General features: G+C 32.6%; 1 protein-coding gene across 1 annotated transcript; it reads right to left on the bottom strand.

Annotated features, from left to right (window-relative positions):
* Positions 1 to 1,010: 1,010 nt before the first annotated feature.
* LOC129221341 (probable citrate synthase 2, mitochondrial) lies at positions 1,011 to 16,002 on the bottom strand. The gene is made up of 10 exons (XM_054855809.1): positions 15,837 to 16,002; positions 15,669 to 15,722; positions 11,588 to 11,695; positions 9,318 to 9,515; positions 8,443 to 8,631; positions 7,721 to 7,920; positions 6,625 to 6,754; positions 4,607 to 4,708; positions 3,532 to 3,741; positions 1,011 to 1,327 (listed from the first exon to the last, which is right to left on the bottom strand). The coding sequence occupies exons 1-10, from the start codon at positions 15,885 to 15,887 to the stop codon at positions 1,163 to 1,165; spliced, it is 1,407 nt and encodes a 468-aa protein (XP_054711784.1). The 5' UTR covers positions 15,888 to 16,002; the 3' UTR covers positions 1,011 to 1,162.
* Between the last annotated feature and the right edge of the window lie 467 nt (positions 16,003 to 16,469).

The following is a 16,469-nucleotide window of genomic DNA, read 5'->3' as shown; positions in this document are numbered from 1 at the left end:
GAAAATATTTTTAGATGACTAACACATTTTATCAGTGAAGTAAAACATGCTTAAATGGTGTTTTGACTTTTTTTTTTTTTTCCAAGTTTTATGATTATTGCTTTTCCTTTGACCACACTCTCAGCTATTATTTAAAGAAGATACGATAAAGTAAAAAGGGTCTTCCACATCCACAACTAAGGTCATGCCTTGAGGGGGAGACAGGTTCATGCAATTGTGACAAGGGGAAGAGAAAGAGCGATAAAAAGTGACATATTACAGAGTTTTTATAACAATATGTTTATAAAAAAAATGACAGGAGTAGTAAGGTGAAGTGTGACACTTTGTGACGAAGGAGAATGGGGCTGAATATGTTTTTTAAAAAAGCCCATTAGTATTCCTTCAAAATCTCATTTTACTCCTTCATTTTATTTCTGAAATTGAGTATGAACCCTGTTTTAAGACTTGCGGGTATTTTTTCATGAAGTCGCCCCTGCTCTTTATCAACCTGAACCAAATCAGAGATCCTTTTGCCAAATATTATTACATTTGGCGTTATGGTGAGTGCTTAGCATAGACACATCAACATATAAGTATGAATCTATTAGTTTTTCAGTACTCAATAACTACTTTGAGAAGACAAGATTTCCTTTCAAGGAGGACATCAAATTTATTCAGGACCTGGGCATCACATTTTTCTAGATTGGGCTCTAGCTTTGAGTGGGAGAACAGTACTAGAAAAAAGACCTTTGACAAAAGAAATGGGGGTCAACCTTTCTTCTCCATTCTCATGGAAAGCAAGCGAGTTTTGTTAAAGGGTGAGCTTGTGGAAGTTTTTATCTTTAAAAAGAAAATTTGCTTTTGTGACCAAATGCTTATAAATTCCAAAGGGGTAAATAAATCATTTTGAGAAATGAAAAAAAAAGCAACTTTTTAGTTCTAGTTCTATAACTAAAAACTAAGACTATTTTGAATTTCAGTTTAATAATGGTTCTCTCATACAATTTTAATGCTTTAAATCATGTGTATAATTCACTTTTGTGGAGGCAGGTAGAAATTGAACATAATTTCTTTCTAAAAAAATATTTAATTTAAATTCATATTTACAAGATAGTATAACAACATATTTTACTTTTTATATAGTTAACATAACCATATAATATAAAGATAGAAAAAACATAAATCATATTGCTCCAACAACTTTCATAAGGCCATCAGTAGTCATAGATTTTGGTCTTTCTATAGGTAGTCCAAGAGCTCGATCCCAAACTAAAGATGCCATTGTACCCAATGCTCTTGAGACTCCGAACAACACTGTATAGTACTGCATTTCTGTCATTCCATAGTACTATAAAATTAGATTAAGATATTAAACAGTTACATTATTTTTAGTACAATAAAGTTATTTTTATAGCAGATCGTGTGCTTGGACACAATTGTAAAGGAAATCTTGTTAGGTGCACATTAGTTAAAAGTAAGATACATCAAATCTAACCACATACATTTTCAGTGTCACATTTTTACTTCATAAATCTTTAAATTCAATGTACCATTTTCAGAAAACAATTGCAAAAGCACGCTATGCCACTGTTTATTATTATGTAGTTTATCTAGAAGATACCAGGTTCTAATCCTGTTGTTTCAAAAAACTAGAAATTTAATGTTGTATGCCATTTTTTGTATCCTGTACCGCTCATTTGGAAGAAGACTGCCACAATACGAAGAAATGAAATTTTACAGGAGAGACGTTTGAAGTTGAACTCTTCAGGCAATTTGCATTAAGAAAAGTAAGTTTGCTGTGCACTCCTCCGATTAATATTCCAGCAAAAAATCTGTCATTACTTCCCAAAGATATTGTCCTTTGAAAATCTTTAAGCAAAAAGAAAATTAAAAATTTCGTATTGTGGCACTCTTTTTCCAAGCGAGCGATATGTTTCAGCTATTGCCTTAACATTAAATTGACAAAAGTGACTGGTAATGTGAGACCTTTTTTTATATTTACCTTCAAATCTATACCATATTTTGGTCAAGGAGAATATTGAAATCATTTAGCTTACAGGATGTTTCCAAATATTGTAAGCCATAAATTTTTTTTAAAACTAATTATAAAGTAATTTTGTGTTAGACAGGCGACCCAATTCAATGGAAATTTTTTCCGAAACTACTAATTTACCAAAATAAAATCTCATGCATTATCAGGTTCTAATTCATCTCTCAATTTAAGGGAAGTGCAGTTTCATTTCAGCCCCATTGCTCACAATTGATAAAGGAGTTCTTATTAGCACTGAAACACAAGCCTCTAAGTTTGTTGCTATTAGTGCATTGATCTTATTGGTAAAGGTAAATTTAGAACTTTTTAATAGTCGAACTTTAAAAAAATTCCTAATAAATTAAACATTTAGAAAAATTATACTTCCAAATGTTATACTTGTTTTAATTTTTTTCCTTAAAAGGTGGTAGGAGGGAAATAAAATACCTCCCGCCGCGGTCCAAACAGGCAGAAGTCCAACCTCTTCGGAGGCAATGGCACCCCCTTTCCAATGAATAGTGCAAAGACTGACACAAGAAATTAATTTTTTTCTCCACTCACTCAAGACAACCTGCATTCTCCAGTGGATCCCAGCTCATGTCGGAATCGAGGGAAATGAGTGTGCAGATGCCCTTGCAAAGGAGGCACGTGACCAAGACCAACCACTAACAGCCACCTTCAAAGACGTTAATGCTGTAGCCAGGCAAAGGATCTATAATCAGCTTTTCAGCAAGGCAACAATCCCTGACCTCCACTGCCCAAGAAACCTCTCTTCTACAATAGCTAGGCTACGTACTGGACATTTCAAGGGCATGAAGATTCTACCAAATAATATTAAATCCTATCCCATCTGCAAGCACTGTCCCTATTCACAACTAACCCCAGACCATGTCTTTAATTGCCAGGCCATTATTCGCTCCCTCCTCCAACTTGGAGCACCACCACATGAAATCCTTTACAATCATTGGGCTCCAGAATTAGCGCATCTTGTTTTTAAGACTTTTGGAGCCATTTAAACCTTTCGCACTCTGCACTTCTTTGGACACGACAACAACAACAACAACAATTTTTTTCCTTACTGGCGAAGTTTCTTCATTAAAACTACAAAATACAAAAGACAGGCAAATAAGAATGAAAAGAACAATATGTTTTAAGAATATGAAACTACATTAGGCAAAATAATTTTGAGTATGGAAGTTCATTAGTAAATATTTTAATGAAAGAAATTTTGATGATAAGATTGAGAAGAATACTTAAAATGATGAGGGTATTTTGATTACACAATGACCATCAAAGGGAGAAACATAGGAATTCCATATTAGGGAGCAACTTCATCGTGTATAAGAACTGTGTCCTGTTAAGAAATATGTTCAATAATGTCAGCTTATTTACAACTGCAACTAGTAGGGGGTATTTAACTGCCAATGTAGTATTAGTTAGTACACAGATTAAACTTAAAACTAATATAATTTAAAACTTATTTACGAAATAATCCAACAATTATTATGAAACTTATTACTTACTTGTAATAAGATTCCACTATGTGCATCAACATTTGGCCAAGGGTTCTTTACTTTTCCTTGCTCTAATAATATTTGAGGCACAATTTTATACAATTGAGATACCAATTTGAACATGGGATCATGAGGTAAATGTCTTAGAGCAAATTCCCGCTGCACAATATAGCGAGGATCCGTCCTCCTTAATACAGCATGTCCATAACCGGGAACAACCTAATTTCATAATAAATGATTATAATGCTAAAATACAGAAAAATAATCTTACAATTTTCATTACTTTAAAGACAATTTTCTAAAGATCTCATTAACCGTTGAAATTTTAGCATTTACTGAATTGTGCATGCACATAAAACCGCTTACATGGAAGCTAAAAAGAGGCCTCATTGCAACTCGGCAAATATGATTTTGATTTAGTTCTAATTGTAACAACACGTACTTAAATCAACTACTTCTTAACATATGATTTAAGTCTTGGTAAACCAAATAAGATTAAGTAAGTTATCTTAGGGGGTCCGCAAGCTAAGTCCCTAGTTTTTAAAAAAAGGGCATATAAAGAAAACAAACGTTTTCACATTTCAAGGATTTCTCATTAAAAAATGCCTAAACTCATTTCATTCAAGTCATTTTTTGAAATTTAAAAACCTCTTCACGATTTTTTAACTCATCCTTTGCATCTTAACCAATTTTTAAAATATGGTACCACTGGTAAAATCTTCAAAAGTACAATAGAGCTCAGAGTTGTTGACTTGGGAATACCAAAAGTAGTTGATTTTCACTAAACATTTGTTTTTGACTATTTTGTATTTTCTATTTCATGCATATGCATTGTATTGTATTTTCACTTTTATTATTTTTCATTTCTCTCACTTGAATATGAGTTTTATTGCTAAAGAAAAGTTCAGTTATTTGAAACAGCAAGCAATATTTCTTCACAGTATTTATTTTTTATGGAAATGTTTTGTGTGTTAATTTAAATAAAGAATTTTGAAACAAAAATTCTGCATGTTATATCAGTTAAATCAGAAAATACAGCATTCACTATATTTGCAAAGTAAAAAGAAGGCCTGGCTCCACATACCTGTCCATTCTTTAATGTGTTCCATATGAATTCACGAACCCTTTCTTCATTAAAATCATCTTCCAACTCTTCTTGAAGTTTTTTAAGCCAAACAAGCACTTCCTACAATTACATTTGCAAACACATAATATTAACTTAAAAGCAAACAATTTCTTAAATTTCAAATGCTACCAAGCTTATTTTTTAGTAAATTGCAAAATTCTTGATTAATGAAACCACTGAAAAATGGACTTATTAGTGAATTTTTTTCTAACACTAGAAAGATGGAAGGGCCTATATGGCTTCTCTTGGTTCTGTTCAATAAATCAAATAACATAACAGAGCTTAATGGAACTTTTGAACTTATTATATGACACTATTTGAGTGCTTATTTAATCATTTGCCTCACAGTACTGTAAATATTGAACATTATAGTTAGAAAGTATGGAGAGGCTAGAGTCCCTTTAGGTACTTTACTATAAAAACATAAGTTTTCCCTACCAATTGTTAAAGAATTTAAAAAAAAAAAAGTATTCACTTTAGTTTCACTGGTACCTTCTTTTTTTTTTTTGCTACCGGTTAGAATTCAAAATGCTGTAATAATTATCAACTGCTTACCAGTCACATGGTAGCTATTATCCTTCAAAAGAAACTGCTACATTTTGGCTTGTAGAAATAGCAAAACTGAAAAATTTGTCCTAAAAGAAGATGCACTGGGTATGTGACTCATTCAGGAAGAATTATTAAAACAGATTTCGGTCTTATTGTTAAGTAAAAAAATGATTTTTTTCCCCAATGAAATTTATCCTTTCTCCCTAATATAATAATATTTGCAAAAATATAACTTCAAAAAGATTTATATGATAAGATGCATTAAGAATTTGGGTTTTAAAAGTTTCTTTTTTTTTTAGTAATTCTATCTTTGGTGATATAAAGGTAAAACTGGGGTCTCTTAAAAACACAAGTTTAAATCATCTTTAACGAACTTCAGGGAAGGGGTTCTCCAGAAAATTTTAGTAAGTTGAAGCTTTAAAAATGCTATTTCAAGCTATCTTCGGGAGACTTTAGGAGGAACAAAGGGGTTCAGAGATGCACCTCACACCCCAATACAGGGAATGGTCACATAAATACTGTCGCCCCACTTAATCGAATATTGTCGATTCCAAGAAATATTTGATTAAGAGAGGAAATTTTTTTACCTTTCAAAATTGTCAACATTTATCTTAAAATGTAATGAATATAAAGCAGTACCTCTAAAGGAAATAATAAATGTTATTGGTAAAACGTTTTTGAAACAAGCTAAATAAAATATTTTAATAATTACATATGTACGTATGAAAATTCTAAAAATATATGTTCAACTTCAGTCATGAAAACTTTGATTTGGCCCCTTTTTTCAAAGCATCATTTTTTGAAAAATTCCATAATTGTGGATTGCTTGTTTAATGCCATTTAGGAACACTTTTCCAACTCCCTTTTACTTGTCCTGGTCTATTGTGTTTTACATTTAATATTTCTAAATTTATTTTTGTCTAAAATGTATCTTTTGTTGTGTTAATTATTGACTGTGCTATGCATTTTTTTTTGTAATGGCTAAGACAAAAGAAATTTAATAACACAGTAGAAACGTTTTGATGGAACAAGAAGGTTGTTTTTCTCACCCATTGTCGGCGAAAAATATTACTTTATATTTTTATGTCAATAATTGTTCTCACTTAATTTCTAATTTATTCAAAACTTTTCTCAGCAAAAATATTTGCGAAAGATCAATATTATTCGGTTTAGGGTGGATCTTTAACATTGAGTCTATGGGGAAATATTCAGTTCCGGATGGTTTCATTCGTATATTCAGGATATTTGTTTATCCATTACCCAATAACGCGGGCCTGACCGTATTAACAAAAAAAAAAAAAAAAGAAACAATTATCTAAGTTTAGAAATCAAGGAACTTTTGAGCAGCAGAGAAGCAAAGTTTTTGAAACGGAATTAAAAAGTGAAAACAAGAAAATACTAAAAAGTAAAATATACTGAAATATTACCTGATTGGCTAAGCCATGCAAGGGCCCTGCAAGTCCATTAATTCCAGCGGCAAATGACAAATATGGGTCAGATAGTGCACTTGCCACCAAGTGTGTTGTATGTGCACTAACATTTCCCCCTTCATGATCACTACGTTTTAAAAGAAATTAAAAAATATATAGATATATCTTTCACACAAGTTAAAAATGGTAGTAAAAAGTTAATAATTATACAATACTGGGAAAAAAAGTGAAACATTGAAGCAAACAATGTATAGATAAAAAATTGGAAGGCCTACCCAGGCTTTTTTTTAAATTAGTTTTTTAAATCCTTAAAAAATTGTGGACCGGTGACAAGAATTCCCGTGATTTGTTTCTTTTACCAATTGACTGGTCACAAAAGTCAATGGGTTGCATGCATAAATTTATAGATGCTGGTTAAATGCCCAGGGTATTCATGAGAGTTATTTATCCCAATCCACAATATGCTAAGATTAAAATCACCAGCTTTAAACAGAGTAACCATTTCTACAGTTCTTTCAGCTACACCCCCTTTGCCATAGCACATAACTTGCCATGCACATAACCTAATCCATGCCATTTGTTTTCAATTGTTTTGATATAATCAGACCTGCCCTTATGTCACCTATCAAAAATTGGCATGAATTTTCTAGACAACACAATAAAAGAAAATAATTGAGTTGGCTCATATAATTTTTAGCTTTATGGTACACATTTTAATTTTTACAATTTCTTCATTTATTTATCCATGATTAAAAAAACAAAACATTTTGTGACCTTTAAGAGGTATTTTGGATGAAGATAATGAAGTTTTTAATATTATTTGTGATAAACAAAAAGTGTTTTTTTCAACTCGGCTAATTTTGGAGAAAATTGATGGCTTGCTCCCATAAATCAAACTCTGCTTTGATCATTTAGGTAGATTACAACTATGAAAATATATTTATACATTAAACTATGCATAATTATTGTTCATTGCATAAAATGTTTCTAGACAAAAATTTTGCTAATTTAAATCCTGCTTTTTTTATTCATGTAAAGTAGAATTTTTGCAAAGCAGAAATTTATGTAAAGCAGAAAAAAATTATTAACTAACCTATGAATTGTAAGATAGAGTCTCATTAGTTCAGTGAAATCTGGATCATCATATCCCAACATAGATGTGAAATTGTAGGACCAATCTTTTTCAGGGTCTATGGCACAAATTGGGCTTCCATCACGATACATATTTTTGTATATGATAGCAGCAATAGTTGGCAGCTTTGCTATCAACTCCATTGCATCATCAAATGCATACTAAAAAGAAATTAATACTGGAATGTTTAAATCTTTCTGCTCAGAGAAAATATTTAGTCTAATTACTTAATTTTTTTAGGTAATGAAAATAATAAAATAAATAAATAAAAAATGAATGCATTTCTATTAAGAATACTCTGTAAAATTGAGGTTCATGTGAAATATTTAAAAAGCTTTGATTTAACACAAAAGTTCTTTAAAATCCCTCCCCCTTTTAAAAAACCCCGACTTGAAAACCATCAGTTTGTTTTTGAAATAGTAAAGATAAAACATGTACAAAATAAAATCAGAAACTATAATATACTAATAAGAAAATTCAGAGAAAGATGAGTAACAATGCTAAACAAAAAGCATATGCATTTATTTGGTTATTTTCTAGCATGCACATTCAACAGCACATAAAAGATTCATTTAGTATTTCACAATATTTTAAAACATGAATATTTATTGCCCATAAATTCATTTTTTAACACAAAACTTTAGAAAACTGTTAGAAAATGAGTTGACAATAATGTCTCATACCTCCCAAAGACTTCCTTTTGATACACCACTGGAATAAGCTTTAATAAATTTGCTTTCAGTTTGGCAAGCTGTTATGGCAGAACTGAATTGTGACATTGGATGCATATGAGATGGAAAATTATTTAACATTGTGACAACATGAGGAGGCACATCAGCCATTTCAGCCCACTGTTTAGAGATAGTTTGTACCTAAAAGTCAATTTGCTTTTATCAGTTTTTAATGTGTTTTTATAAACATTAAAACGAGATAAAAAAATTTCAAATTGAAAACAGGGTAATAGGATCACATAACATAAAAATAGCAATGAAATTGAGCTAAAAGTAAATACCAGGTGCAACAAGAAAATTTTAAGACATAATGATCATAAAATAACTACAATGTAATATTCGTGTAAAGCATATGATTTTGAAGTTAAAAAGCAATCTTTTCTAAATGCAATACAACCGACATGTGTTACTAGGGTTTGTTATTTTCAGCAGGCCATAACCAACTTTTGCAAGGCATAGATAAAAGAAAAACAATGAAACCCACCTAAACAACATTTCAAAATGAGTTAAAATAAATCATTTTCAGTTAAAAATAAATCATCCTGTTTTATGTATGGCAACTAATTTTCTCTACAATATGAAGATAAATCTAAAATATTTTCCTAAACTGCTTTCTTTAGGGGTTTCCCCCCCCCCCCTTTTTTTACTTGTTGCTCTTCTTCTAAAAACATTTCCTGTTGCAAATTAAGTTTAGTTTCAATGCAAATTGAGCACACTGCAAGTATAAATGCAACCAAACTTTACAATTACACAATAAAAAATTTAATTTTTAAAACAGTCACATTTTATCAACAATCATCATTGCTCAATGAGTGAATAATAAATACCTGTTCTGAATTTGGAATGTCTTCCGTTAAAAGGAGCCAAAATAAACCTTCCGGCAAAGGTTGTTCACCTCCTTGCGCTTTGGGTAGCAGTTTCTTTATTTGGGGAATAGTAAAGTCCCGAAACTCGATTCCATCTTCGGGATCAAGATGTGAAGTTTCTGTCACGAGACTTTTCATTCCTCTCATTCCTCCATATACCTAAGTAATTTAATACTCATTAAAAATTGATAAATTCCGGCCCTTACTACTATAGAAAAGTCAAATACATTACACAAAATATCAATGATTAAGATACGCAGAATACAGGAGATTTGTGGAGCAATGATTACAAAAAAAAAAAATGAAAACTCTCCAAAACATGGTACTTTTTGAGAATTTTAATACCACCCCCTTTTGAAAAGGATCAAAACATTCGGATTTCTTTATAATAAACTATTTTTTTACCAGACTTTCCCCCCTTTTGAGTTAAACTGCATCATATAAACAAGATAGATCATCGTGATAAGAATCTTAATTTTACATTGCATTCTTTTAAGAAACAGCTATTGTTTTTAGAAAAACAAAACTATTGAGAACTAACCACAGATTATGGAAAACAAGTGTAACATTCTCACTGAAGCTAGAAGTACAAAAAGACTAGTAAAAAGTTGAATAGTTTCATGTACTATATATCTGTGTAATTTAACAACACTGATAATATAGGTATCTTTTGATTAGTGTAAACTTAGAGCCACTATTCTGCACCTCAATTTCTAGTGTGTGTGTAGCCTTAGTTGTACCTCAAGAGTTGTCCATACAGTTAGAGCAGTCCCCCCCCCCCCTTCCACATACAGAGCCACTAAGAGCTAAGGCGGGAGCCTTGTCAGTTTGGTCGCCGGGCTCCCCTTTCCTCATAAAACTCGTACTACTTCAATTCTGAAAGGGTTCCCTAGTTTCCAACTAAGTTGATATGCCCTCTCATCGGCCCTGCCATTATATGGTTGGAAAATGAAATCAAAGAAAAGTTGAAAAAAAATTTTTTAGTAAAAATTATATTTGTTGTTCCTTTGTCTTTCAAACTTTTCAAAATGGTATGTGTTAAAGTATCCGATTGCTGCTGTATATAGCAAAGAGTAACATTGAACACCAGCATACCTTTCGCATGCAAACTGATCTTTTTTTATCCCTTAAATGTCTAGTTTCATCAACTACTTCAGGCCGGAGACAAATTTTAAGCACTTGTAAGGGGGTACATTGTGTTTGTAAGGGGGGGTGGTACACTGTGTAAATTACCTTAGATTAAATAGAGCTTCAACTATCCAAGGTTTTGAACACTGCCAGTGACGTAAATAGCACCCCACAACCCCCTCAGTGCAAGAAGGCACGAGGTTTGAGGATTTTTTGATACATAAAGAATAGCACTTTACGTTACAATGAAAATATATAAATATGCCGCCTTTTATTCATGATTGCGTCTTTTGTGGTCGTAAAATAAAATTAACGGTAAAATTTAAAACTGAATATTATCTTCAGCATACCGCTTTTATTTCTATTACAATTTAAACATTTTTTGGTAAATCTAAGATAGGGCAAACATAAATTCTTGGGGGGGGGGACACTTAAATCTATGTACGCCACCGGACACTATGGTGAAGACTGGTTTTTAAAATAATACATTTAAAAAAAATACACCGAAACTTAATACCAGCAATCGGTTATTTTCAATTTAGAGATCATTGTTTGTTTTTGCTTTATTTGAGCTTTTTTTCCTTTAAACCTCTATTTAAATAATGTAGAAGCTTTCGTTTTCTAGAAAAAAATATTTCATTAGGAATAATTTTTCCTTTATTTTCATTAGGAATCATCATAATCTTCTTTTTCAAAGACCAGGCCAAAAGCCTATTCCAGCTTTTTTGTCCTACTGGATTTTCTAAGCCTGCCACGGTCTCGCTTGCCTTTTGGCCTGCAGCTCTAGGGAGCCGGCCTCGTTTTATGGGAGAGATACAATTTTTCTAATCAATATGAAATTGGCTAATTCTTCCAGAGGATAAAACTCTCAATTATTTCCCCATGTCTTCATTGGGAAGAATTGTTATTTCGAATTCTTATCTAACTTTGTAACATATTAAATTGCTATAACTATGATTATAAGCTAAGTAAAAATTCAATGAACATTTGAAATAAAAAAAAAAACAGAATGTCATCAACTTAAAATATAAGAAGATATTTTCTGACTCTAACACTTTTACTAAAAATGTATAGGGTCAAAATAAAAATGCGTTCAGAATTACCTGATCAATCGTAATTTCGCCAATTACTTTACTGCCATAAACTTCACGAAATTCTTTAACCTTTTTCTGATGTTCCACAATAGCTTTTGCCATAACTGATTTGAGATCCTGAAAATAGAAGGTCATAAGAACAAGGAGTTGACAGAAGTTTTTTTAATATAGAGTCCACAACTGTTTCAGCATCTCTTTATGAGATCCAGGGGAAACATTTACTCTATTAAAAAATTCATGACCAGTTAAAAAAGTATATTTTTAAATAGTTAAAAAGGTATAAATAGCCACCAATCATCTTTATTGTAAGTGAAAAGTGCTATTAAATTTGCTCAACAATCCGGGAGCCTCACCAGGGCTCGAAAATTATACTGCTTGACATGCCCAAGGCATGTAAAAATTTCGATCGGGCATGAATCTTTTACTCTTGCATACTTGGCCGGGAATGTAATTTTTTGATCAAATATTTTTTTCCAAAAATTTTATTATTTCGTATTTTATTGAAAAATAACCGTATCCTTACTTGGGGCTCAAAATTTATTTTAAGCCCTACTGCTAAGATGGGTTTGCTGTTTCTGGTTTGTGTGAAAGTGATCCTTCCCATTATATAATTTAAATTTTTTTAAATTTAACGACGGCTTATTATGTTCTATTTATTCAAACTATTTTTTATGAATTATATAAAAATAATTCGTCTGATTAATGCTGTACGACAAATTCAAATGCTTTTATTGATATACAATAAGGAAAACTGGGCATGTAAAAATTTGGGCATGTATCTTTTAGACAAACATGCGTAACAGAGCATGTAAAATTTTAAAGATTTTTCTAGCCCTGAACCTTACAACAATAAGACCAGGTTCTCCTCTTCTTTGAAGTTCTCAACAAGGATTATTTCACTGTATCTGTACAAAGGAAAAGGAGGTTTCTTTGGCTAACAGATTTATTTCCCAGTGTCTCAGAGTTGCAGGTTTCAGATTTTACCACTGTAGAAAATGATCAGGGAAAGAAAGAAAAAACTCAAGGTAAAAAAAATTAAAAAAAACATGGTAAATGCACATAAATTATCACAAAATTGAATTTCTTACAAAAATGCAAAGGTATAGAATTTTTTCCCAATTTTTTCCAAATCAGCACCCAAAAGTAGGTACACTAAGTTCAGCTATTACTCATTTTATATTATTTCATTGCAAGCCTGTGTTTTTAGAGCACAGTAGTTGGAGCACTGTAGTTGGAGCAGTGGCACACGCACGGGGGGGGGGGGGGGGAGCTAAGGGGCTTAAGCAACTCCCAGAAGCATGAAGACGAATCCCCTTGACTAAAGAGAGCCTAAATAAATTTGCGTTTTTTAGCCTTGAGTTTTAGAAATTTTCCAGGAGAGAGCACACATTCCCTAATTCCCATCATAATTTCAACGAAGATAACTTTCATTTTTTTCAAAGACTTTAAATTTGAAAAATTTCTGAGAGAGAGAGCTACTTACCCCAGGGCCCGATCAAGCCTAACTGGTGCCCAGGTCCTGAGTAGATGTTGGTGCCCCCCCCCCCCATGAGAAAATGCACACCATAATAAAGTCAATATTTCATACTAGAAACCTAATATACTAGAAACTACATTTTAAAGGAACATTACTACATTTGAAAGGAAACCTGGGATTTGAATACCAAACACTTGATGGTCACCACACTAATCACAGTTAAAATTGCCTTACCTTAAGACGAAAAAAAGTTAAAAAACAATTTAAAACTGCAAAAAAAAAAAAAAAAATCTTACTAATTTTGACATCAAGCTTTAAAAAGTCTTCTTTCTGGCTTTAACAGAGGCAAATGTGTTGATCAAATAATCGAAATCTATGTTTGATGTCACAGAATTTTTAATGATCAATAAGGAAAACGCCTGTAAAGTACCCTGAGAAACGCAGCTTTTCAAATGATTTTTGATTCTTTTCAAAAAGGAAAAGGAACATTCACTGGAAGAACTGCTGATAGGCAAGGTAAGAAGAAGCTGCAGGGCTGAATCCACATTCGGAAATGTATGTGTAATGTTTAATGATCTTATCCTTCTAAAACATTCTCCAGGAACATTCAACATTCCCAGAAGGGTTACTTTTTGCAAAAATTTGAAAGTGTGTTATTCTTCTGGAAAACGTTCATACATTTCATCTGAGTAATTATTTTGAAATTCCGGAGCTAGGGGACAACGACTTCTTTACGCGAAATGTTTTTAACTTTATGAGGTTTTGAGCTGATTTTTAAAAAAAATTGAGCCTCCTTTCCCTTAAAGCTGAGAAAAAGTAAAATAAGCTTTTTAAAAAAAAGTAAGTAAGTGAATTTAGGCTAGGCTATTTTGGTGCCCCTAAATTTGTGGTGCCCAGGTCCGCGGACCCGCCGGACCGTGCGTTAATCAGGCCCTGACTTACCCTCTCCTTCAACTGGTACAAGTATAGCCTAAAGGGAGTTTTGGGAACTTTATTTTCAAAGTATTTCCAGTACGGAACTTCCGCATTTCCCTCCTTTGTGTATCATCCCCAAAAGATAGCTGCAAAATCTATTCTAAATCGGAGAACTCCCGTCCATGCTGTGCCCCTTGGTACACCAAAGATAGTTAAAAATTGTCTTTTTAGACCCTCTATGTCAAAAATGTTTCTAGGAGAACCCTTGAAACCAAACATAGCATAAAAATGTACTTTTTGGGCTTCAATTTAGAAGCATTACCCAGAGTATGCAGCCCCCCCCCCCCCCCATTAATCTTCTAATATCTCAGCAAAATAGTCTACATTTGCATTTCTATAACTTCAATTTGAAAATATTTCTGGGCGGAGCCCTTGAACCCCGACTCTCTTCCCGTAACACCGTCAAAGGTAGCCAAAAATGCATTTTTAAGACAAATTTCAAAAAAAATTTCTGCATGAGAGCCCCCTAACTTCATTTTCACGTCACCACAATTGCATAAATCTTCAATTTTTAAATAAATTTCAGAATTTAGAAATTTCAATTTAGTAATATTCTCGAGGGGGAAAACCTTCTCATCTTCCTTTAACGCCCCTAAAATTTCATTCTTAAGGCTTCACTTCAGAAATTTTTCGGGGCAGTGCTAACGAAACCCTCACCTCCGTCTATTCTCTGAAGTCACTAAGAACTCTCTAAAATTAGATTTTTTCAGGACTTTTAATGTTTCCTAGACTTGTAACTTTTATTTCAAGGGTGGGCCTCTTGAAGCTTCATTGATTTTGCCTTTGACTTCACTTATCGGAGCTCCTCATGAAACTTCTAGCCCCTCCCAGGAAGCAATCCTGGGTGCGCTTCTGAGTTAGAGTAGTGAAGAATTTACCATGTTGCAAGTGTCACAACTGCAAGGGTTACCCATGACTTGGGTCTTAAAGGGATTTCAAGACGGCAGATGAACAATATTTTATGCAGTTCTGTTCATCTCTAAAGGGTGCCACAAAAATGCAATGTGATGGCCTTCTAAATATCTAATTAATTTCCAAACATCTCCATTGTTTCATTAAAGAAATTAATTTAACATTAAATTCCTTCATATGTTTCATATATGTATGTCACAAACAGGCCCGGATCTTTAATTTAAAACCCTGCTGAAAAAAATCATCACAGCTCATAACTGGCCACTAGTTTGCTACCTTCTCCCAAAAATTTTTTTTAAACAAGTGTTTCTTTTTAACTGCTTCAATATTTCCATCTTAAATACGAGTTCATTTGTTTAAATGTTGTATTTATTTATTTTAAGGTTTTGAGAATTTATGGGAGGGGGGGGGGGGTAATCCTAATTTTTGTACAATAATGGTGAAAATATATTTTGAACATTTAAAATTTGAGTATAGCTTTTCTATTAAAATTTTAAAACATTCTTTGGCATCTCGGACAGTGGGCAGGGGGTCTGCTGCACTGTGGGTAAGTAGGTCTGGGCCTGGTCACATATCTTTACATGCACATTTAGGAATCAGTAAAATAAAATTTTTAATTCTAAAACTCCTGTTAATCATTGTGCATATTCATTGATATACAAGCTAATTTGCTATCAATAGAGATAAAATATTTATCATGTACATTTAAGTGACAATAATACTCACTGTAGAGCTGTCTCTCTGGTTCTTGGACCATACTGACAATGCAGGAATTAAAACCTAAAAAGATCAAAAATCCAAAATTTATAAGATATATGGGCAACAAATCGTAATTACTACTGCTTTGATCAAATAACTGACCCGAAAGTCCAATTTGTGCATAAATATTTATACCTTAGTATCTTTAGCACGAGAAAGCACAGATAATACTTTGTAAAGAGCCATGATCTTAATATCATAAACACTCAGGAATAACCTTCACGTGTGCACACACAGGCGTTTTCTTTCGTAGGAGTACTAATTCTGAAAACCACGCCAGCTGTTATCAGATGTGGATCACTCTCACGACACGAATTCACCGGCTCAAAAGATAGCAAATGCAATAAATAAGGCATCCGATAACAGTTGGTTCCTCTGGTAGAAAAGCAAGTAGCTCAAACAAATGGTAAAAAATATGAAAATAGTGCACAGAAATACGTAAATTTCAATGTGTAAATTACTTTAAGAGATACATCGAAGAAGAGTGTATGCAAATATGATTAGAAAATGTTTTGTACGTGCGCGATAGCAGACAGCTTTTCAAATTTTAAAACCTTCAGCTTCAGCGCGATCATTCAACGCGCAGATTGAGAGAAAAATTTAAACGGATGCGTGATACCTTTAGACTTCCCCAAAAAGCTGGTTAAATACATTGAAACTGTTTCGAACTGTATTATAAAATATTGAAACCAAGCAAGAGACACTTTTTATTCAATGAGATGGATTACGGAATCCTAGCATGCCAACGAAAGATATTTAAGAATGAAT

Source organism: Uloborus diversus, chromosome 4 (genome assembly GCF_026930045.1).
Source record: "Uloborus diversus isolate 005 chromosome 4, Udiv.v.3.1, whole genome shotgun sequence".
Classification (NCBI taxonomy): Eukaryota; Metazoa; Arthropoda; class Arachnida; order Araneae; family Uloboridae; genus Uloborus; species Uloborus diversus.
This window is presented reverse-complemented; position numbering and strand designations above follow the sequence as displayed.

Excerpts from the sequence above, each read along its gene's own strand:
- LOC129221341 (XM_054855809.1), bottom strand. The coding sequence starts at position 15,887 with ATGGCTCTTTACAAAGTATTATCTGTGCTTTCTCGTGCTAAAGATACT. Across the intron at positions 4,709-6,624 it reads TGCATGGCTTAGCCAATCAG|GAAGTGCTTGTTTGGCTTAA; the intron begins GTAATATTTCAG and ends ATGTAATTGTAG. Across the intron at positions 1,328-3,531 it reads ATAGTGGAATCTTATTACAA|TACTATGGAATGACAGAAAT; the intron begins GTAAGTAATAAG and ends CTAATTTTATAG.